Here is a 25,334-nt window from a genome sequence, read left to right on the forward strand (position 1 = left end):
TGACTTAGTGGGACATGACTTAGCAACTAAAGAACAATAACAAAACAGTTGATTTACATTATGTTAGTTTCTGCTGTAGAACAAAGTGAATCAGTTCTCCATATACATAAATCCACTCTCTTTTTTAAGATTCTTTTTCCATATAGGTCATTAGTATTGAGTATTGAGCAGAGTTCCCCGTGCTATACACAAAGTCCTCACTAGTTAACTATTTTATATACAGTAGTGTGTGCCTGTCAATCTCAGTCTCCCAATTTACCACTCCTCCCCCTTTACCCTGGTAATGAGATGATTGTTTTCTACATCTGTGACTCTATTTTTGTTTTGCAAATAAGTTCATTTGTACCATTTTTTTCAGATTCCACATATAAATAATATCATATATTTATCTTTCTGTTTTCTCACTTATAAACCGAGCAATAATAAAACAGTAAGAGAGAAACCACCAGGCACATAAAAGGTCTGATAAATGTCAGTTCCCTCCACTACAGGCTGTTTCTAAAAGATCAGTGAGGCAGGCACTCTTTCTTCAACGTTAAGATCACTTCTTTATAAACATCAAATTTACATGCTAGTACATGATGGTTTCTCTAGCTGGAACTAGCCTGAGACCCCAGATCTTTTAGCCAAAGAGGGAGGACAAATAAGATGATGTTTACTGTGGCTGACACCCCAAGCACCCTAGAAGTAGAGCTGCAGGGGAGGGGGAGGGGGTACTGGTTCATTGCCATCATTACCCTCAATTCTATATTTGAGGTGAAAACCCTAGAAGGACTCTCAAGCCTGGCTTCAAGCCATGGTGTGGTCAGGGCCAGGCACCATCAGTATATTAGTGGGCAGAGATAGCTAAGACAAGAAAAATGGGCAAGGACGCCCCTATAGTTTTCGGGACTGAACTTTGTTCTGTGAGCCCAAAATCGATTCTGGGGCTCTGGCTACTACACATACCTGCTTCACGGCCCTAAAAGGGGCTTCTATTCAGGAAAAGCTGATTCGGAGATTTTTTTTTTTTAAGGCTGGCTTCTCTAGTCTCTTGTTTCTCCTAAACCTGGCTCACTGCCCCTAGAAAAAGGGCACTGTGGTGCATGCCTCCTTCATACAGACATAGCATTTTTCACAGAAACACTTCACCCTTTTGTAATGGAGAAAAAATGTCGCCCTCAGTAAAATTTTTCCACCCCATTTTGAACACAGATCATCAGCGTTATGAACTAACTGGAAAGTCAAAGTATGTCTGATCCCTTCTCTGGAAAATATTTCAAGCCTTTAAACACTGTAAAGTGATTTATATTTGACACACAAAATCCCAACAGAAGAGCAATTCTTCTTGAGACACAGAAAGCGTTCAAAAGTTCCAATCAAGAGAACATTTTAACCCTCTCACTAACAACGGTATTTCTGTTAGCAAGAACCAAGGTGGACGACTTTATTATTAGCCTCTGAGAAATTATACATCTTTAGTATATAAATTTATTAATATTTTAAGGCTTCTTGTATATTAAAAATATAATAGGTGGGACAACTAGTTGATATTGAGGAAGCCAATTCAATAACAAAGCAAACCGAAAAAAGACACTGTTTCAGCAGATGGACCAAATGTATGCAAGCCTTCTGTTCAAATAAACATCATCTTCCAACAAAAGCACTGCAAATCACAGCCAGCTTATCATCTGACTGCAATCAGCCCAGTCACTAAAATGTGGTGGGCTTGACAACTGTTAGACAAGACACAGGCTTTAAAATCAGAGGCCCAAGCCTGAGTTCTGACTACTTCACTTACTGGCTGTGTATCCTCAGAAGAGTTACTTAATCCCCTCCAAGCTTCTATGCCTGCATCTGTAAAATGGGGAAGAAGTCGCCCACTGGACAAACTTGTGAGAATTAAGATAAAGGCAAGTAAAGTGCCTAGCCGTTGGTAAGGCTCTGCTGCTGCTAAGTCACTTCAGTCGTGTCCGACTGTGTGTGACCTCATAGATGGCAGCCCACCAGGCTCCCCCGTCCCTGGGATTCTCCAGGCAAGAACACTGGAGTGGTAAGGCTCAGTAAGAGGCAACTAGCATTCCCATTACTAAACTGTTTTAAAATTCATGTATAGTGAAGAAGAATCCACCTGCCAATGCAGGGTACACGGTTCAATCCCTGATCCAGAAAGATTCTACGTGACACATGACAACGAAGCTTGTGCACCACAACTACTGAGCTCATGCCCTAGAGCTTGCGAGCCACAACTACTGAACCCCTGTGCTACAACTACTGAAGCCCATACATCTACCGCCCGTGTTCCACAACAAGAGAAGCCGCCACAATGAGAAGCCCACTCACTGCAATGAACAGGAGCTAGCCCTAGAGCAACTACTAGCCCCAATGGCAGCTAGAGAAAGCCCATACACAGCAACGAAGACCCAGTGCAACCAAAAATAAAATAATTAATACAATTTTTTAAAAGCTCATGCAAAAGTTTAAGTATCTAATTAGGCAGAATTCCTAAACACATATGGAGATCACGGCCCCTCCCTAGGAAAACTCAACCCTAAGGAATTCACTGAACAGCACACTGCAATGTCACACATATACAAATAAAAGTACAATTTTGGTAAGTTTTTTTTTTTCCTCTCTTGCCTAACCAAGAAGTTTTTCCCAGCCTTTTTACTTACTGGTTTATATATTTACAACTTATCTGATGACATTAAGCACTAATAGAATGAAACTGACATCAGTTTCAAAGGTCTCCTGTTGAATTTCTATCGATCGTACCTAACTTTTCAGTTTTCAGGTCTATGCCCACTTAGTCAAAAAATTTTACAGTAGTGTATCATAAAATAACCTAAGCTACATCAGGAATAATTGTAAAAGCTCCCATCTATGCCAAGCAGTAGCCAGAATATCTTGTTTAATTATATGTTGGTGTTGTTCAGTTGCTAAGTTGTGTCCAACTCTTTTCAACCCCATGGACTAAGCACACCAGGCTCCTCTGTCCTTCACTATCTCCCAGAGCTTGCTCAAATTCATGTCCACCGAGTCATGATGCTATCTTACCATCTTATCCTCTGCCTCCCCCTTCATCTTTTGCCTTCAATCTTTCCCAGCATCAGGATCTTTTCCAGTGAGTTGCCGCTTGGCATCAGATAGCCAAAATATACTGGAGCTCCAGTTTCAGCATCAGTCCTTTCAATGAATATTTAGGGCTGATTCCCTTTAGGATTGGCTAGTTTGATCTCCTTGATGTCCAGGAGGCTCTCAAGAGTCTTCTCCAGCATCACAATTCAAAAGCACCAATTCTTTGTTGCCCAGCCTTCTTTAGGGTCCAACTCTCACATCCATACATGACTACTAGAAAAACCATAGCTTTGACTACACAGAGTGATGTTTAATTATTGCTGTTGTTCAGTCGCCCAGTCATGTCCGACTCTTTGTGACCCCATGGACTGCAGCATACCAGGCTCCTCTGTCCACCACTATCTCCCACAGTTTGCCCAAATTCATGTCCACTGAGTCAGTGATGTCATCCAACCATCTCATCCTCTGTTGCCCCCTTCTCCTCCTGCCCTCAATCTTTCCCAGCATCAGGGTCTTTGCTAATCAGTCAGTTGTTCACATCAGATGACCAAAATACTGGAGCTTCAGCATTATTCCTTCCAACGAGTATTCAGGGTTGATTTCCCTTAAAATGGACTGGTTTGATCACCTTGCTGTCCAAGGGACTTTCAAGAGTCTTCTCCAGCACCACAGTTTGAAAGCATCGATTCTTTGGCACTCTGTCTCTTAATTATCACCTCCTCCCTATAAGGTAGGTACAGTAACTCTTTCCTATTTTATAGTAGATGAAAATGCAGGTGAAGGAGATGAAAAAACTTGTCCTTGGACACATTACTAGGAAGTGGTAGATAAAGGTTTTGAGCCCAGGTCTATGTGATACCAAAACCGATGCTCTTTTCACACACAACAGTGCCTCCCATAATACCAAGAAGAAAAACATAATCTAGTTCAAGGAGGCTAAAGCTCATTTTACATGGAGAAGTCAGTCATTAAGACCTGCACAGATAACTCGATAATGTAAGTCAACACCACTTCTCTTCTATCATTTCTATAGACCAAAAGACTTTTCCCCCTTACATGAGTATAATTCCTTCCTTCCCCAAGTCGCTTTACATATTAAAAGTCTACAGCTGATGGGGGGGCTTCCCAGGTGGCACAGTGGTAAAGAATCCACCTACCAATACAGGAGACACAGATTCAATTCCTAGGTTGGGAAGATCTCCTGGAGGAGAAAATGGCAACCCACTCCAGTATTCTTGCCAAGAGATTCCCATGGAGAGGGGAGCCTGGCAGGGTACAGTCCATGGGGTCGCAAAGAGTTGGATACAACTTAGGGACTGGGTATGCACGTGCACACACATCTGATAGGGAGGTTGATTTTAAGAATCTGGTTTAATCCTAACTACTTTCCTTAAGGCAACAGAGACATCTTTTGGCCAGTCAGCGAAACTGCATGGTTGCAGGAACACTTAATATACAGTACACTGCACTAATAAGCCATTATTTATTTCTCAAAGATTGCTCAGTCCTTTGATGCTCTAAAGCCTACATGGTGTTGGCCCACAGGCCACAGAAGGGCATATGTCATGATAAAGAAAGGCAAGGTCAGGGTCTGGATCTCCCACCTGAAATGCAGTTCAATCTGAATGGAGCCTTGGGTGGTGCTGCTGCTTTTAGAGGGCTGAAAAATGCAGGTGAACACGTTGGTCACACCAGGACTGGTCTTCTGCCCAGCAGAGCGGGTGTCAAAAGCCATCATGGAATGGGAAACCAAGTTAACGGACTTGGTTTGGTTGGAAAAGCTCTCATAGAGCAGTTTACACTTCTTGAAGTCAAATCTACGGGAGAAAGCAGTCAAGACGTTGAACACTTCCATTTTCAAAATTATGTATGTTTAAGATAAAAGAACAAAACCATAAATATGCCTAAGTTCTATGAAGGAGATAACTTCACTCTGAGATCTGTCACTGATTTTAACAGTCTCCACAAAATGGATTGAAGTGTCACTTTGCCTTGTACCTTCTTTTCCATTTCTAAGGAGACACTCTTGCCCATGGGAACTTCATGGGGAATAACAATACCACATATGTGTTGCATGCTTGATTCGTTAGCATTCTCATTTCTCACCTAAGTTTAGTAAGACAATATATTCGTAATAATCCCCAAGGGTGAGGGTCCCTTTAGTCCTTCATCTGTCGACTCCTGGCCTGCATGGAAGAGTCTGTCTCCACAGTCTGCTGAATTTTTATGCAAGAAGTTCCTGGGAACCACCACAACAATAACACTTTTCATGGAGAGAAGTAATGCAGCTCATCTACCAACAGAAAATGCATCTGCAACTGCCATTTTTCAAATAACAGGCAGAGCTGCAATGGGCAGCTCTTAATCACTCAGGACCATCATGACAATCCAGACAGAATTACCCCATATTGGAAGAAAGTAAGGGCATAACCAGTCATCAGAAAAAACTGCCGGTTCACAAGATAATCAATCTGGGACCCCAACTCCATCATATCATGTTCTCATTAGTTGAGTTAGATAGCTGGATGAATTTTTAAGGGAAAAACAAAACAGAAGACAGTGTGTGTCCCATAGAAAAATTACTAGCCTTGAAGTGCTATTTTTAAATACGGAACCACTTTTCCAGTCATATGATCTTACACTAGTCAAAAACTATCTGGAGAACAGGAGTAATATCTGCTCAACTTTACTTGACTGTCAAGAGATGAAAATGTTGTCAAGTGTGAAAATACAATGCACTTTTGGGGGTTCTATACCAGTAATCACAAATTCCTGGTCTATAGTAACCAAGAAGACATAAGTTAGTGAACTGCTGGGTGAGCACATGCCTTATCTAAAGGTTGCCCAAGCTTCCACTCAGCTCCCAGATGCTTCTAATTGAGAACACTGGCCCTCTGCTGCCAAAACTTAAAATTCTTCAAAGGAAGCTGAAATCCAAACTTTTTCACATACAATTCACTAATTCTGGCCAGCGAGGCCATCAACACCAGTGTTCACCAGATAGCTCTGGACTCCCTCAACACAGACACACAGGGAGACTGCTTCCTGACTCTGCACTCACGTGGGACCATGTTCTAGCACCACAGGGCTTACCAGGATCCCACTGCCATTCAAGACCACTCAAGGGCTCTTCTCACTGGCACAGGAAGCTGCTCTGTCAGCCAGGGTAACTACAGTGAGCAGAGCAGCCCAAGACCATAATGGACAGGAAACACGAGGAGAAAAACATTGTTACTCTTCTAAGTCACTGATATTTTGGAGTGCCTATTACCGCAGCATAACCTCAGCTGTCTTGAGTGACAGATGAATTTAAACTTTTAAAAAGCATTGTGCAGACCAACCAAAAAGCATCCTGCAGGCAGACCACATTCAGCTATGAACCCCCACTCGGCCACTCTGCTCTACACGATAGCACAAGGTGTACAGGATTTCTATTACCATTACTAATAGTAAAACCATATAATCACAGCCATACCTGGCTAGGGACCCAGCAGCTTCTTTTCCTTTTGGATCTTTCAGTTCCAGACTTACATTTACCATATCAATGAGGAAACACATGCACGTGTATACTTCTCCACTCAGAACAGTCTGGAAAAGGAAAATGTCGATCAGTTCATAGTTGTCAATCTAAAAATGGAGTTAATGTCATGAAATCTAATTTGCTTGTGGCTCCATCTTCTTTCGCCAGCTGACTCTGAGGAACAGATACACAGGATGATGATCATGAGACCACGAGAGTTACAGAAGAACCTAACGTCACACTCACGTGAATCCTTGGGTCTTGCAAATCATAAGGCCTCATGAATTCCTCTATGGGCTCTCCAAGGTTGTTCTCCAATAAACCCCGGATCAGCTTGTACTTGCACAAATCCAGAGAACAGTGGACTGAGGAGAGATTGCCATGGATAGATATGTCTGGCACCGTATGACTTATTTCTCTATGGAAAAACATAAAAGGTCACTTCCACAAAAAAATCACGAACTTAACATTGACACAGCTCACACCCAAATATAAGTGCTAACATGTACTCACCTCCCTTATCAACCAATTAATTTCTAATCTTCAATGACAAAAATTTCATGAGTCCAAGTGAAGCAGGTTAGTACAACTGAGTGTCATCTTTCAGCTACAAAAGGCCATTTTTCTCCCCAAATATACATTTATAAAGTCCCCAAATCTGAGCTAACTAATTGATGAATAAAGAAAAATTTCATAAGACTCAGAAACAACTTACACATTATAGTTGGGAGAGCAATTAAAAAGAAAAAAAGGCAAAAGGAAAAGATACAGGTACAGAGAACAGAGGAGTGGTACAAAAATAGGTGAAGGGGATTAAGAGGTACAAACCTCCAGCCATAAAATAAACAAGCCATGGGGATATACTATACAGCATGAACAATATGGCCAACGATAACTGCAATAACTTTGTGTGGAAACAGATGATTATGAGGCTCATAGCAGAGATCATTTCATAATGTGTGCAAATGTCAGATTACCACATAGCTGAGACTAACACATTATTGTACAACAAGTATATTCTAATAAAAAAGAAAAAATGACAAGCTCTTTATCCATTTAGTGGTAACAAAAGAAAGGAACCAGTGTTTCATAACGAGCCAAGATGGGACAGTAGGATAAAACCTGACTCAGTCACTCATTTCAAGCTGAGATGGGCAGGCAGGAATGATGTTGAAAATGCCCATGTCAGGGAGGTCTTCCCTAGTGGTCCAGTGGCTAAGACTCTGCGCTCCCAATGCAGGGGGCCCAGGTTCGATCCCTGCTCAGGGAACTAGATTCTGCCTGCCGCAACTAAAGATCCCTCATACCACAAACACCTCAGCGCAGCCAAAAAATAATCTTAAAAAAAACAAAAAAATGCCCAGGGAAGGGGGAATATACTTCATCCCAATACTGAAGAGCTTTTTCTCTACCCTCCTAAAGGTGAAGTGGATATCATGGATCCTACAGATGCTATACTCCAAGTATATAAAGCAGAGGGCCAGGATTTGCAGTTGAAGAGAAATATTAAAAACTACTTTGTCTATGGAGAAAAACCTTCATACAACCAGGTGAAAAAAGACCAGTCATGCAATTAACAAGGAAAAGCTGGAAAGGATTACCAAGAACCCCCTGGGTTGCCAGGTCCAGGGCAGGAGAAGCTGATCAGATACCCTGTGTTTAGTCATCCCCTTCTATCTGGGCTAACAGGGCATAATCACCCGCACATAAACATCGATGGAAGTGGGTGAAGTTTAGATAAGCAGAGCAGTAAAGCACATTTTTTTTTTTTGGAAAGCATTACTTGAAAAGAAAACAAAATGTTCAATTTCTAAATAATGAAGCTCCTCTTAAGACGTCTAAGCCAGTAAAATCAAATACAGCCCATGCCAACCATAACTGAACACCAGCCAGAGAGCACTTGAATAACAAGTAAGAATGAAACACAAAAATCCCAGTGAGAGTGGCTATGCTGTATCATTAATCCAGAGAGAAACAAAACAGTGACACTAAATGATTTGCCCAAACCGATGAACTGCAAAGGGAGGGGCCCAAGAGGGATTAAAATCACACTCTGGAAAAGTAGTGACACTGTTTTTCAAAATGCTGCAAATGAAAATCATTTGCTTTCATTACTTCACAGCCACGCCTCATCTCTCCCTGAGGTTAAGATCTGAGTGTTGCTGCTTTCTCCAAAATTAATGCCCCAAACTGAACAGGCATCACACACTGTAACCAGCAGTCCCAGTCCACTGCTGGGGCCAGCGGAGCATAAGCGCTACCAGAGGAACTTGTTAATATGCACCTGAGGCTCAGCCCTGAGAGTCAGCTTCTGCTGGTCTCAGATGGGGTCTGAGTGCATTCCTTTTCAGTAAGTTTCCCAGTCAGATATAGAACTAACTGAGGCCATGCTCCAAACTACAGAAATTAAGCATCCTGTGCTTTGAAGCCGATGAAGAAGGAAATTACAGTCAGTTCAATGGTCTTTGTGGAGCACTTTCAGATGGCTAATTGGAGTAAAATGGGCAAAACAGCATCTAAACAGTTACTCTGATTCAGTGGCGCTCCAGGGTAAATATCAATAGCAGGTCCAGAATCTACTGCATTTGAAACACAGAATCCAAATGTCACTTCTTCCAACTACTTCTTCCGTGCCATCACTACCTCCCTTCTGCCATCGAAATCCATGCTAAATTCAGGTCCCTTACTCTTTGTTTCTAAGGCACCTACTGTCATCCTACAATACCGTTTAAAATTGAATCAAACACGAAATTAGAATCATATACTCAACTTCCTATATCCCTCAACGAAATGCAAGCTCCATAAAGGGAGAAGTTTTTTCTTTCATCATAGGAGCCCTCATGTCTAGCAGATGGTAGAGACTCAACATATATTTGTTACATAGATGAAAATGTAAGTGAATACCCATGCCCTTCCAGACCTAACAGCACTGATTTCTAAGCTATCACAGTTCTACTTACAATAGATAGTTATTTGAAAATAAACCACTCACTTGTCCAAATTCCTTTCCACCTGCAATTTCAGCCTACAGGGCTCGGTCAAGAGGCTTCCTCCTGTCTGTCGCACGAAATAGGAGGGGAAGATCAGGTCTCCGCTGCTGTCTTCTGAGACCCTGGAATACTCTCGTGGGTGTCTCTCTGCAGCAAAGATGTCCATGTCTTGGAGATCGACAACAATGCAATCCAGCAGACACACGTGGTCTTCTACATGGAACCAAGGAAAGGGAGACAGTGCAGAAGATGGGACTCAGAAGGGGCTGGTCCAGAAAAAAACTAAACAGCCCTGAAATGTTCATTCTGTCTTTGGAAAATGTTTAGATCAGTCTCCACTCTGGCACCAAGACCTCCCTCCTCAACACTGCATGTGCTGAACATTGCCTACCTGCCCCTTGCACACAGGCACAAACCAGGCCACATCCTCCCAGCGTTTCACTGCTGTCCTGAGACACTAACAGAGGCTAAAGGGCTTATGACTAAAAGGACTTAACATGCATCCCTCCCAAGAAGATCCCACAGGGGTCTTGTGTAGAGATGATGTTACCCAAAGGTTTACAAAACTTTCCACAGCAAAGTGCTTTTTCCAAACAAATATCACACGTAACCATTTCCACTAGCGCCATCTAATCCAAACCACCACCATTCTTGCCTAGACCACCATAAACTCCCCTCCAACATACCCATTCCATTCTAGTCTGCCCTCACAAAGCCATTCTGCTCGCAAAATACCTCAGTAATCCTTAAAAAAATGACTGAGACCAAAACATTCCCTTCCTTTATATGCTTTGATGACTGAGTTTAATCCACAGTTCTTCCTGTGAAACTCTCCTAAATCCCTTGAAAGCCCTGAATAAAAAGCCCACTGCCTACTTTTCCAACCTCATCTCAACCCATTCTACACCTCACCCGTGAAGCCGCCGGCTCACTGGTCTTTGTTTTCCCCCACGTGCCAGGCTCTTCACTGTCTGAAGTCTTGCCCATTGCATCACCCTCCTCTCTCCTTCTCTGTTCTTTCCCTCTTACCATTCTGTCTTTCCCATGACATTTATCTTCAGTTCACTTCAGTCACTCAGTCATGTCCAACTCTTTGCGACTCCATGAACCACAGCACGCCAGGCCTCCCTGTCCATCACTAACTCCCGGAGTCCACCCAAACCCATGTCCTTTGACTCGGTGATGCCATCCAACCATCTCATCCTCTGTAGTCCCCTTCTCCTCCTGCCCTCAATCTTTCCCAGCATCAGCGTCTCTTCAAATGAGTCAGCTCTTCGCATGAGGTGGCCAAAGTATTGGAGTTTCAGCTTTAGTATCAGTCCTTCCAATGAACACCCAGGACTGATCTCCTTTAGGATGGACTGGTTGGATCTCTCTGCAGTCCAAAGAACTCTCAAGAGTCTTCTCCAACACCACACTTCAAAAGCATCAATTCTTCAGCGCTCAGCTTTCTTTATAGTCCAACTCTCACATCCATACGTGACCACTGGAAAAACCATAGCCTTGACTAGACGGACCTTTGTTGACAAAGTAATGGCTCTGCTTTTAATTTATCTTAATCTGTCCTTATTTAGATGCTTATTGGCTTTCTCATATCATTCACAAGGTGGCAGGAACTATGTCTAATAGCTTGTTACTATATAGGAGAACAAAACCCTGAACACCTAGATTAGGCAGGCACTAATTAAATTAGCTCTTACCTCATTACTGTATGGATAAATAAGTGAAAGAGACAAAAGTAGAACTGATCTCATAGAAGGGGATAAGGGACAGGAACAAAGGGCTTCATAATTCCCAAGGGTTGTCATGGAATCCTAGGGATATAGAAGCAATATGAAAACCACTGCCTTAACCCCATCTTAATCACAGACAGAATTCCAGAAACAAACAGCAATTTGGGAGGTGAAATATGGTCAGGAAAGAGATCTTTCTATAAAACACCCCAGTAAGAACCTACAGTATAGCTAAGGGAACTCTACTCAGTGCTCTGTGGTGACCTAAATGGGAGAGAAATCCAAAAGAGAGGGGATATATGTATACATAGAGCTGATTCACTCTGATGTACAGTGGAAACTAATACAACATTGTAAAGCAACTATACTCCAATAGAAATTAATTTTAAAAAAAATTCCAAATCACTTCCTAATAGGCTTCCAAATATATGTACTATTGTTGTTCAGTCGCTAAGTCATGTCTGATTCTTTCACGATCCCAAAGACTGTAGCCTGCCAGGCTCCTCTGTCCATGGGATTTCCCAGGCAAGATTATTGGAGTTGGTTGCCATTTTCTTCTCCAGGGGATCTTCCTGACCCAGGGATCTAACCCACATCTCTTGCATTGCAGGTGGATTCTTTACTGCTGGCCCATGTACCTTTGGCCTCAATTCCTAATCATCACTATTATCAGAACAGCAACAACAGAAGATTCACGTACTGACTGGCCTTATGTACACACCCAGCTTGCCCCACCCCCCTACCCCATGCTGTGAGTGTCCATTATGTATATAGATTGGTTGGTGATATCATGCAGGTCAAGACTTCAGGCTCTGGAGATAGACTGCCTAGATTCATAGTACCATTCACCACGTACATTGACATGACTATGGGCAAGTTACCCAATCTCTCTGGGTCTCTTGGTTACTAGTTCAAAAATTCTGGTCTCTTTATCCATAACATGGGGATAAAAATAAAACCCTAGAGGAGTATCATGAGGATAAACTGCAAACATTTATGAAAAAATGTGCCACGATGTCTGGCATGTAGTAAACGTTCAATACCCAGTCTTCTGATGAGGATTACAATAATCTCCTTGAATCATCAATGTAACCATAAACCCCTTCGCTGTCTTCTCTGGGACAACAAGGTACCACAAGGGATTAACCATTCTTTATATCCATCCAACATATCCCTCAGTTAGCGTCCCACATCTCTCAAAGTTCAACCACACTGGACTGACTTCACCAGTGGATTCTGGTGGTAAATCATATTCTGCTTCCCAAACTCCTTGGAGCAACACCTCACTTATCCAATCCACACTGTCTGGGAAAACCAAAAGGTCAAAATCAAGACTCTCATCTGGAATGGCTAACTGTCAAATTCAAGAGAAGCACACCAATAACTGGGTGGTTCATGTCTTTCAAAAATTGCTACTTAGGGTATTTCTGCTGTTACCTATTTTTCAGGATTTTTATTTCTCCAGAATTAACCAGTGACTTGAAGGGATAGTGTCTAAAAGGTCACTCGCAAGGATGTGCCTAAGGATGCCGGAATTACTCTAGGTATACTACCACCATCTGGTGGCAACTATCTTGACAAGCTCTTAGAGACTACCAAAATCTCTTTATTTATATTGCATTTTACTATTTGCTTTGTTCTTAAACTCTGTTTTTTTTTAAATTTATTTATTTGGCTGTGTCGAGTCTTAGCTGCATGCAGGATCTTCACTGCATCACACAGAATCTTTCGTTGTATCATGTGAGAGCTTTAATTGCTGCTCCGGGTCTGTCTCATTGTGGTGCATGGGCTCCAAAGCCTATGGGCTGAGTACCTGCATGTGCGCTTAGTTGATTCCAGGCATGTGGGATCTTAGTTCCCTGTTCAGGGATCAAACCCACATCCCCTGCATTGCAAAGAAGATTCTTAACCACTGGCCCATCAGGGAAGTCCTATATATTACTAATTTAATCTTACATCTACTTCTGCTTCATTGATTATGCTAAAGCCTTTGACTGAGTAGTTCACAACAAACTGGAAAATTCTTAAAGAGATGGGAATAACAGACCACCTTACTGGCCTCCTGAGAAACCTGTATGCAGGTCAAGAAGCAACAGTTAGAACCAGACATGGAACAACAGACTGGTTCAAAATTGGAAAAGGAGTACATCAAGGCTATATATTGACACCCTGCTTATAATTTGTACGCAGAGTACATCATGCGAAATGCCAGACTGGATAAAGTACAAGCTAGAATCAAGATTGCCGAGAGAAATATCAATCACCTCAGATATGCAGATGACACCATACTTATGGCAAAAAGCAAAGAGAAACTAAAGAGCTTCTTGATGAAGGTGAAAGAGGAAACTGAAAAAGCGGGCTTAAAACTCAACATTCAAAAAACAAAGATCTTGGCATCCGGTCCCACCACTTCATGGCAAACAGATGGGGAAACACTGGAAACAGTGACAGATTTTATTTTCTTGGACTCCAAAATCACTGCAGATGGTGACTGCAGCCATGAAATTAAAAGACGCTTGCTCCTTGGAAGAAAAGCTATGACCAACCTAGGCAGCATATTGAAAAGCTGAGACATTACTTTGCCTACAGAGGTCCATATAGTCAAAGCTATGGTTTTTCCAGTGGTCATGTACAGATGTGAGAGCTGGCCAATAAAAAAGACTGAGCACCAAAGAACTGATGCCTTCAAACTGTGGTGCTGGAGAAGACTCGAGAGTCCCTTTGAGTGCAAGGAGATCAAAACAGTCAACCTGAAAGGAAATCAACCCTGAATACTCACTGGAAAGACTGATGCTGAAGCTGAAGCTGAAGCTCCAATACGTTGGCCACCTGATGTGAACAGCTGACTCAATGGAAAAGACCCTGATGCTGGGAAAAAGATTGAAGGCAGGAGGGGAAGGGGATGACAGAGGATAAGATGGTTGGATGGCATCACCGACTCGATGGACATGAGTTTGAGCAAGCTCGGGGAGTTGGTGATGGACAGGGAAGCCTGGCATCCTGCAGTCCACAGGGTGGCACAGAGTCAGACATGACTGAGCGACTGAACAACAACAATCCTACTTTAGAAGTCACCCAATCCTAATCTACAACCTAAAACTCTAAAGCCTTCTAAATGAGTATCAGAATCAGACGATTACTAAAGACACACTACCACTTTGTTAGCATCTACTTGAACGGGATGCAGCGCCCCTTAGAATCCTGCAATGGTCTCGTGAATTTCCCCTCCTTCCTCATGCAGCTCCTCTCTCCTCCTTTACCTGGACTGCTGGAAGCTCGGCCGACAGAGGTTGTGGCTGGCTGCCCTTGCTGCTTGGTCGAGGTGCTGGGCACAGACTCACTCTTCAAGCTGCCTCGACTCATTCCAGCAGGAGGCATCATGATCAGCCCCTCGGAGTGGGTCTCCTTCAGGTCCTCCATGCTTGTCATTTTCCTCACACTGCGCTTGGGAGTACCAGTTGGGGAAGATGAAGGCACAGACTCCTGGGAGGAAAGAAAAGAAAACTAGCAGCAGGAATGGGGGTGGTAACTCTATCTACTATCCTGGAAGTTCCTTCCCAGTCCTGGACTCTTCAAAGACTCTATGCCACATGGTATTTCCCAAGTACCCCAGATCCCATAAACAAAAGGGCCACAGGGTCATGATTCTTTCCTCTATGTGTAATTCTCTGCAGAGACATTACATATAATTCAGTACCTGCTGAAAACTCTGCCAATTTTGCAGGAATATATTTTATCTTTTGGGCTTCCCTGGTGGCTCAGAGGTAAAGAATCTGCCTGCCAATGCAGGAGACACAGTTCGATCCCTGGGTTGGGAAGACCCTGGAGAAGGAAATGGCAACCCACTCCAGTCTTCTTGCCTGGAAAATCGCACGGACAGAGGAGCCTGGCAGGCTACAAACCATGGGGCTGCAAAGTGTCAGCAACGACTTGGCAACTGGAACATGTTATCTTTTGGCTTAAGAGTAAATGTCAAGATACTAATTACTGGTGGTTTAATCTAGGTCAATACAACAAAGGCAAATCTCTCAGCCATACAATATACTGATGATTTGCTGGAGGGGAGGGACTCTTTTTTCCTAAGAAAATGCATCTAACAGCAATATGGAATGAAGCCCCTCTAATGTGTTTGTACATTCTAGAAGTCTCCCCTCTCAGGTTTACATTTCTCATCTAAGTAACTGTAAATGGAAAACACAGGCAAGCCATTCCTATCATGTTTCTGTTCAAGGGCATAAAAATTAAGGGCAAATACAGAATAAAATTAATTCTGTAATTCTACTGAAAATATCACATGCTTTTCCTACATATCTAGTACCTTCAGTTAATTGCTAACAGGGCAAATCTTTTTCACCAGAATGGTTCAATAACTGACATTTAAACTTTGCATGGTTCCTTCCCTCAAGACTCAGAGCTACATATCCTTATAGTTTCTGCAGCATCAGTTTGTTCTCATCTATCCATTCTCACTAGTAAGCTGGAAGGAGAGGAAGACTCCCAAGGACTGCTTTATATGTATATTCCTCTCAGCATTCAAAAGGGAGATGATAGTACTATTCACCTTCACAGTTATCTTGAGTAGTAATTACATGTAACTGTGAAAGAAACCAGTTATTTTTTTTGCATTTCCTTTTTGCAAGGCAAATGACTAGCTAAATGCTATTATTTAAGTATTTCAACATTAAAAACCTTCCCTCTTGCTTAGTTTATTTAAACGCCTGAGAGTATTTGTTGCTCTTTCATTTGATTCATCTCTCCATCCTCTCTGAGTTGGTTTAAATAAATCGGTGGCTTGAGGGGATTAACTCAAAGCTTTTGAAATACTTAGCAATTAAGTTTAAGCACAAACTATGGTTGAAAAAAATGAAAGAAAAAGCATATGCAAAAAATTCAAACCTGCCCTCATTAAGACATGGACTTATGTAAAACAATTCCAAACACACGGGAGTCATTGAACTCAAAGGCAAATGACCCCTCTGCAAGCTTTGATTCTAGGACTATTTCCTGTTCTTTAACCACTGGAATGCATACTAGACAAACCTCACATGGGCAGATGCATTAAAGAGCAAATGTAAATGCAAAGTGATTCTTGGGAGAAGAAAAGTAATTACTCACTTCACGTAGGCCTAGATCATGGAGCTTGACTGTACATGTGGAGAGGTAAGTTGCACAGATGAATTAATTGGATTAAATACTTTAACAAGAAACACACTCCAAGCAAACCTTATGGAATTTCACAGAACAACCCACTGGCACGTAACAAGATAAAGTCTTTTAGGATTGAAGGAAATAAAATAAGGTCATCAAGAAGGAAGGAGGGAAGCAGGGAAGAAGGAATTACTTTTAATGATCCTTAAGAAGGATTCCTCTGCACAGGTGGAAAGTGATTCGTCAAAGTTGGGGGCGGGGGTGGGGGGGGGGTGATAAGCAGGCTTTCCCAAGTAATGAAATATTTTAAAGGATTGGTTTTCAAGATTTTCTTTTTTAAGCAAATGAATGGGAGTTGACTGCTGAATCCCATAGGGTTTTTCCGAATAACCAGGAGGCAAAAAAAGCATATTATACCTTGAAGAAAAAGTGATCCTTGTATGTACTGCTACTTAAAATCAAATCCTCGAAAACAAAATACAGGGAAATTTTTTCATTAAAATGCTACAAACTATGCACTTGTTATTTGGTGTACTTAACAAAACAGAAACCCTTTTGCAAAACTTTCTTGAGATACTTTGGCAATTCTTCTTTAGAAGCTAACTTCAGAGTCAGCTCATAAGCCCATATACAGATATATTTGACACAGAAAAATAAGCCCTTTATCTTTTCAGGAGGGAGAGAGGAAAAAAATGGTATCATTGAACTTGATCACCCATTCTGGCTCTAAGGGATCTCTTCCTAAAAACTTGGGCCTCAAACCAACGATTTCCCACAAACAAATATATTTCAAAGAACTAACTAAAGTCTCAGAAGACAGTTTCTGAAGAAGAATTCAGCTCTCCCTAGGGCAGTTGAGGTGGATAAGAGAGGCAAATGCCCCGAGGTCACTGTGGGGACAACAGTCATATGCCAACACCAGCTCTGAGACATTTGTTCAATACCCAGTTGCATTAATTATAAGCATCACACAGTAAAAAAAAAAGAAATTTTAGATGCAGTTATCAATGTTTCTTTTTATAAATGGATTTTTCTTTATTTTCTTTGAGGCTCGAGCCAGAAAACAGCAAAATGCCTATGACTCAAATATGAAAAAAGATTTTCCTCATTAACACCAAGGTTACTAGTTCTCTACTAGGCCTACTATGAAAGGTCAGTGGTGATTTTGTTTTTTTTACTGTCTTAAAAAATATACGTAAGTGGAGGCCTATTCCTCACTCTGGAAAATGAAGGCGAAAGTCGCTCAGTTGTGTCCAACTCTTTGTGACCCTATGGACTATACAATGGCATGGAATTCTCCACACCAGAATATTGGAGTGGGTAGCCATTCCCTTCTTCAGGGGATCTTCCCAACCCAGGGATCGAACCCAGGTCTCCAGCATTGCAGGTGGATACTTTACCAGCTAAGCCACCAGGGAAGCCCCATCTGGAAAGAAGGCCTATTATTCCAACAGGAGGGGCTTCCAACAGCAAGGTGAACCAGCAAGTCCTCAACCATCAGCTGTCTGAATGTGGGGCGTGTGGATGAGTAAACCTGGTGCTGCACTTCCGTCTGCATTGCTTATCACTTCTATTCTGTGCTGGTTTCACCCTGTGCTCCAATTGCTAAATCTGGTTTGTCTCCACAGCTGCAGTGAGGTAAGATACAGACAACCTGCCCTCTAACCCACCATCCAAACACCCCTACTCTGGGCCCTGAGCCCAAGGGTATGACACTTGAACATGGTTCCCATGGTTCTCACTGTCTCATCTCCACTCTCCTCACTCCAGTCATTCCCACTCAATGAATCAAGTATTTTCAGTTCAGGGTGTTTGGGTTAGTAGTAGTGAGTAACTGGATGAGTGAGAAGTAAAACAATGAAGAAAACTATAGAGACAGTCATTTGAAAAGAGTAACACCATTTGAGTCTACACATAAACAACGAATGCAGTCTTCCTGTTACTTTCAACTCAACTTGAGGTCCTTGGCAAAGGTCTGGCAAGACTAGTTCCCTAATCACTCTCTTCCATTTTCTTTTCTTCCTACACCTAAAGAGGCAAACAGCAGCTGCTCAAATCTGTATCTTTTCTGTGAAAAACTCTGGAGTTCTTCCACTGAAATTATTTTAACGAACTCATTGCCACATCCTTTATAAATTTTCAAAGAACCAGAGTTATCTAGGAAAGGGATACTAAGACAGGAATAACCTTTGTCAGTCTGTTCTCCCCTACCCTACATAAACCAAATCCTAATGCTGGGAGGGGCTTTCCAGGCGGCTCAGTGGTAAAGAATCCACCTGCCAATGCAAGAGATGTGGGTTCGATTCCTGGGTCGGGATGATCTCCTGGAGAAGGAAACGGCAACCCATACCAGTACTCTTGCCTGGGAAAGCCCAAGGACAGAGGAGTCTGGTAGGCTACCGTCCAGGGGGTCACAAAGAGTCGGACATGACTTAGTGACTAAACTACCGCCACCAATGCTGGGAGGTAAAATAATACCACAGTTAAGAGCATGGAGTACTAAAGGCAGATATACCAAAGTTTAAGTTATGACAAACCTAGACATATTAAACTAGGCATATTAAAAAGCAGAGACATTACTTTGCCTACAGAGGTCCGTATAGTCAAAGCTATGGTTTTTCCAGTAGTCATGTATGGATGTGAGAGTCGGACCATGAACAAGGCTGAATGCCGAAGAATTGATGATTTCAAATTGTGGTGCCAGAGAAGACTTTTAAGAGTCCCTTGGACCGCAAGGAGATCAAACCAGTCAATCCTAAAGGAAATCAACCCTGAATATTCATTGGAAGGACGGATGCTGAAGCTGAAGTTCCAATACTTTGGCCACCTAATGTGAAGAGAGAGGAGGGTGATGCAATGGGCAAGACTTCAGACAGTGAAGAGCCTGGCACGTGGGGGAAAACAAAGACCAGTGAGCCGGCGGCTTCATGGGCAAGGTATAGAATGGGTTGAGATGAGGTTGGAAAAGTAGGCAGTGGGCTTTTTATTCGGGGCTTTCAAGGGATTTAGGAGAGTTTCACAGGAAGAACTGTGGATTAAACTCAGTCATCAAAGCATATAAAGGAAGGGAATGTTTTGGTCTCAGTCATTTTTTTAAGGATTACTGAGGTATTTTGCGAGCAGAATGGCTTTGTGAGGGCAGACTAGAATGGAATGGGTATGTTGGAGGGGAGTTTATGGTGGTCTAGGCAAGAATGGTGGTGGTTTGGATTAGATGGCGCTAGTGGAAATGGTTACGTGTGATATTTGTTTGGAAAAAGCACTTTGCTGTGGAAAGTTTTGTAAACCTTTGGGTAACATCATCTCTACACAAGACCCCTGTGGGATCTTCTTGGGAGGGATGCATGTTAAGTCCTTTTAGTCATAAGCCCTTTAGCCTCTGTTAGTGTCTCAGGACAGCAGTGAAACGCTGGGAGGATGTGGCCTGGTTTGTGCCTGTGTGCAAGGGGCAGGTAGGCAATGTTCAGCACATGGAGGTCCCAAGGTCCCATCACTGCTAAGTCTGTGATTCACAAATATTTCCCATTTTCATCATTTATTCTCAATGAATTCTAGCTTTTCTAAACGTAAAATGAAAAAAGCAGTCTTCATCCCAATTACCTCCAAACATATTATAAGAAATAAGTGCTAATGCAGTTTTAAACTGTTAAGAGATATATTCCATAAGATTTTATTAAAATATTTTCAAATGGCTTCAGATAAGCCTTGAGCCAAAGTCTCTTAAAAAAAAGCTACCCAATGTAAAAAGTTGATAAATATGAATTCAGCCTGGGAGGAGAACATTATAAAGATGGTTCTGTTGATTTGTTTGCTAAAGTAAGTTATTACATACAGTTAGTAAAAGTTATAATTTATACTACCTCTATTAAGGGTTAATTGAAATGCTAATAAAATGTCAAAAAAACATATTCTTCAAGCCACGTATACTACAAAAGTACAGTGGTTAGGAATAATCTTATGGTAGCGTCTGAATTTTTTGATTGGTATTCCAACGCCAGGTAAACTGAGAAGGGAATGGGTGCTGACTGCTCACCTTATCTTGTAAGGTAAAGGTCCCAGGAAAACCAGCAAAGAGAAATTTGTTCTTGACTTTCAACTTTCCCAAATTTGCTACAATCAGATTATTTGATCTGGAACTTTCTGGGATAAGAAGAACAGGAGCACCAGCCTCAATATCCAGGAGAACCCGTGAATAGCGCTGTGCTTGATCTCTCACCTGAAAGAAGGAAAACTGAGTAAGACATTCAGTTCATTCCCTCATTTTACAATCAAATAACCTCAAGTTCCCAAAAGTTCCATGAATTTATAAATCTAAAACAACTAAAATCACACAGAGTATGTTCTATGAACACCAAGGAGTTAAATTAGAAAACAGTAACAAGAAGATAATGGAAAACTCCCAACTATCTGGAAATTAAACTACACACTTCTAAATAACCCATGGGTCACAGAAGAAATCACAAGGGAAGTTAAAAAAAATACATCTTGACTTTACTGATTAAAAAAACACAGCACATCAAAATGGAATGAATTTTAAAGCACTTAAAAAGGTACTTAAAGACTTCAATGACCCTGAATGGAATATAAGTCCAAAAGGGTAGGGATATATGTATATGTATAGCTGATTCATTTTGCTGTACAGTAGAAACTAACAACATAGTAAAGCAACTACACTTTAATAAAAATTAACTAAAGAAAAGAAAGAAGGAAGAAAGGGGAGGGGGAAGGTACTTGAAGAAAAATGTTTAGCATTAATGCTTATTTTATATAAAAGAAAGATCTAAAGCTTCCAGCTTAAGAAGCTAGAAAAGCAAAATAAACGTAAGTAAGGAGAAGGAAGAAAAAATAAAGAGCAGAAACCAGTTATTTAGAAAACAGATAAGAGAGAAAAATCAATTGAACATTTATAGAACACTCTACCCAACTACCACTTTACGTTCTTTACAAGCGCACACATGCTTATTAAGAGTATGCACAGGCCTGACACAGCCCTCAATAAGTTGATTATTTAAAGAGATTAATGAACGTGATAAAACCTCTACCTATATGAATGAAGAAAAAAGGAAGAAAACAAAAATCACCACAACCGGAAGAGTCAGGGACATTGCTACAGAAAACTTAAAAATATTGAGATGTGGAAACCTATGAACAAGTTCAGGCCAACAAACTGACAATTCAGATGAAGTAGACAGATTCTTTAAAAACAAACACAAACTATCTACAGCTAACAGCATATTAGTTAACATCTGCAGAAGACAATGCTTTCCCTCTAAGATAAAGAATAAAGCATGGATACCCACTCTCACCATTTCTATTCAACACTGTAGCTGAACTCCTAGTCCAAACAAAGGATATATAGGTTGGGAAGGAAAAAAGAAAACTTTCTTATTCACAGACAACATAATCATCTACGTAGAAAACCCTTAAGAATCTAAAGGAGCTAGAGTAAGTAATTGAGGGCTTCCCTGATAGCTCAGTTTGTAAAGAATCTGCCTGCAATACAGGAGACCCCGGTTTGATTGCTGAGTCAGGAAGATATGCTAGAGAAGGGATAGGCTACCCACTCCAGTATTCTTGGGCTTCCCTTGTGGCTCAGCTGGTAAAGAATGTGCCTGCAACGCAGGAGACTTCGGTTCAATCCCTGGATTGGGAACATCCCCTGGAGAAGGGAACAGCTACCCACTCCAGTATTCTGGCCTGGAGAATTCCATGGACTGTATAGCATGGGGTAGCAGAGTCGGACATGACAAGCAACTTTCAATTCACTTCAGAATAAGTAAGTTTAGCAAGATTACAGGATATGAGCTCAATATCTATGTAAACAAAACCCAATTATATCTCTTAAACTTTCAATAAACAAGTGGACACTGAATTTTTTTCATTGATACAATTTAGAATAGCATCAAAATGCTGAAATACCTAGTGATAAGTTTAACAAAAAATGTGTAAGAACAGTATACCTGAAACTACAAAACACTGCTGAGAGAAACTAAAGACCTACTTCAATGGAATATAGACCATATTCAAGGATCCAAAGACTCAATATTGTTAAGATGTCAATTCTCCAGATATATGGATTCCAGACAGTCCCAATCAAAATCCTAGCTGACTTTATTATAGAAACAGACAAGCTGATTCTAAAATTTATAGAGGAAAAACAAAGGACCTAGAAGAGCCAATACATCTTTGAAAAATAAGTTGGAAGACTTAGAATATCTGATTTCAAGACATACCATAAGGCAACAGATATCAAGGCAAGGGAGAGGGGGGACTTCCTTGTGGTCCAGTGGCTAAGACACTGCACTCTCAATGCAGGGGGCATGGGTTTGATCTCTGGTCAGGGAACTAGATCCCACATTCTACAACTAAAGAGTTCACATGCTGCAACGAAGTTAAAAGAACCCACATGCTACAACTAAGACCTGGGACATCTAAATAAATTTTAAAAAAATAAGTTTAAAAAGAAGAAAAAAAAAGACACAGGGGAAGGTATTCCCTGATGGTCAAGTGGTTAAGAATCCACCTGCCAATGCAGAGGACACAGGTTCAATCCCTGGTCCAAGAAGATACTACATACCAGAGGGCAACTAAGCTGGTAAGCCACAACTACTGAAGCCCCCACACCTAGAGCCCCTGCTCCACAAGAGAAGCCCCCACTTGCTGCAGCCAGAGAAAGCCCGCACACAGCACAACAAAGACTCAACACAGCCGAGAAACAAATAAATAGTATTTTTTTTAGAAAGACAAGGGGGTGTACAACTAAATATAAATCAAAAAATAGAATAAAGAAATACACATACATATATGACCAGTGTCAACATAAGTGTCAAGGTAATTCAGTGGGAAAAGAACAGTCTGGATAGATATTTGGGGAAAAAAACCTCAAGAGTCACTTAACAAAATATGCAAAAATTAACTCAAAATGGAAGAGATCTAAAATTATAACACTTCTAAAAAAGGAAAATAGGAGAGATTTATTGCCACCTGATGGTAGGCAGATTTCTTTGACAAAACAATAGCACTAACCATAAAATTAAAAAATTGAACTTCATCAAACGAAAGACTTCTGCTTTTAAAAAAAATAGTATTAAGAAAATGGGGGAAGGGGTAGCCATAGACTAGAAAAAAATATTAGCAATAAATATATCAAAGGTCTTCTATCCAGAATATACTAAGGAAGATATAAAGGAAGAAATATTGATGTCATTCTACACAAACTGTTCTGAAAATAGAAGAGGAACACTTCCCAATTCATCCTACAAAAGGACAGCATGGCCCAGTTACCAAAACTAAAATAGGCATTTAAAACTACAAACTAGTAACGCTCAAGAGCTTAGATACAAAAATCCCTAAAACATCACAGCAAATTAAGAAAAGTGTAAAGGCATCCAGGCAATAAGGAAATGAATGAATGTGGCTGCATTCTGCTTTAACAGCAAGCTGGCCAGTGGCTACCAGGAAGCAGGGATTAGGGCTGGGAGACCATTAGCAAAGGGACACAAACCTCATACCCTTTTTATAACATGCAAACGAGATGAGCAAAATATATGGTATACAAAGTTTTCTTTTAATCTTAAACGGACTACAGATTAGTCAGGAGAGTGGTTTCTTGAGGCATCAACAGAATGAGATAGGGAAGGACTACATGTGACATCTTAGTAATGTTTTAATTTTTATTTTGGTAGTGGTTTCATGGATGTTCCTTCTATTACCACACTTTGAAGTTTATATATATGTTACAGATATTCTTTCATATGTATCAAATACTAAACTGTTTTTTATAAGTTTCTAAAGGGAGAAAAAAAAGTTACATATATCTATGGAAACATGTATGGGGAAAAAAAATAAATAAAATATACCTATGGTGCTAGAAAACTAAGTTATTTTCTTCCAGATTCCCTGTCATTTGATTGTACTACTTTTATATTTTAAAAAATAAATTCTCTATAATGTACACAGGAAACCACTAATACTGGCTGCTGCCAAGGACAGAAACTGGGTGGCTGAGGAAAAGTAGCCGAGAAAGAGACTTTTCTCCAAATGCTCTTTTTGGCTTTGATTCTGTACTAAAACAATATACAACTTACTAAAAAAAAATTTTATTTAAATTAAAACAAAATTTTTAAACGTTGCCACTACAAAGAACTTAAATTACAATCTTTTACCTAATAAAACTTATAAATAGCCAATACGTTTTACAAAGAACCACATTGTAACTGCTTTCTGTGGTTCCAAGACAACACTGGAGGCTGCCTCACACTCAGAGGTGCGCTGCCAGGGCATCTTAAATCCTTCACATAAACACATCATCAGCTGGACACTGCACACGCCACCAGCTCAAGGTGGTCTACACCTAATGCTAGGTCATGCTACATTCGTTCCAGTGATGTCACCTGGACACAGCACACACCACCAGCTTGAGGTGGTCTACACTCAATGTGAGGTCATGCTACATTCCTTCCAGTGATGTCACGTCTTTGCAAAGCTGGGTCTTAAGCACTTGCTGAGATAAAAAACAAGTACCATGAGAAAATAAATGTGGAAAAGGAAATGAGGACTGTGACGTTCAACCCAATTCCAAGTCTGAGGAGCTGTTCAGTGCCCAAGAGGCACATACATCCTACTAGGAAGCAATTACGGTGATTTAAGAATGAAATAAAAATATCACCTTTCACTTATGTTTTTACGTTTTCAAACAGCTACTAAATTGTTGGACAAACGTAATTATGAAGTTGTTTGGACTTAATTACTTTGGAAATGGAAAGACCATTAGGTGTTTCTTTTGGCCTCAGATGTGTCTCGGAAAAACTTCCAAGACAAGAAGGGAGCCATGAGCTAAGAAGTTTGAGAACTACATTTGAAAGAAACCCTCTTTTTATAACAGAT

The 25,334-nt window shown here is 41.0% G+C and overlaps 1 protein-coding gene across 1 annotated transcript in view; it reads right to left on the reverse strand.

The window, feature by feature from the left end:
- Window positions 1-25,334, reverse strand: part of VPS13D (vacuolar protein sorting 13 homolog D (S. cerevisiae)) — a 274,572-nt gene that overhangs the window by 196,025 nt on the left and 53,213 nt on the right. The window contains exons 27-32 of the mRNA XM_010850181.1: window positions 20,482-20,664; window positions 14,561-14,783; window positions 9,570-9,780; window positions 6,824-6,995; window positions 6,533-6,645; window positions 4,662-4,874 (exon numbers count right to left, since the gene is read on the reverse strand). Of these exons, the coding sequence (XP_010848483.1) occupies window positions 4,662-4,874; window positions 6,533-6,645; window positions 6,824-6,995; window positions 9,570-9,780; window positions 14,561-14,783; window positions 20,482-20,664 (1,115 nt within the window). The remainder of the gene's footprint in view (window positions 1-4,661; window positions 4,875-6,532; window positions 6,646-6,823; window positions 6,996-9,569; window positions 9,781-14,560; window positions 14,784-20,481; window positions 20,665-25,334) is intronic.

This window comes from Bison bison, unplaced genomic scaffold (genome assembly GCF_000754665.1).
Source record: "Bison bison bison isolate TAMUID 2011002044 unplaced genomic scaffold, Bison_UMD1.0 scf7180017864289, whole genome shotgun sequence".
Classification (NCBI taxonomy): Eukaryota; Metazoa; Chordata; class Mammalia; order Artiodactyla; family Bovidae; genus Bison; species Bison bison.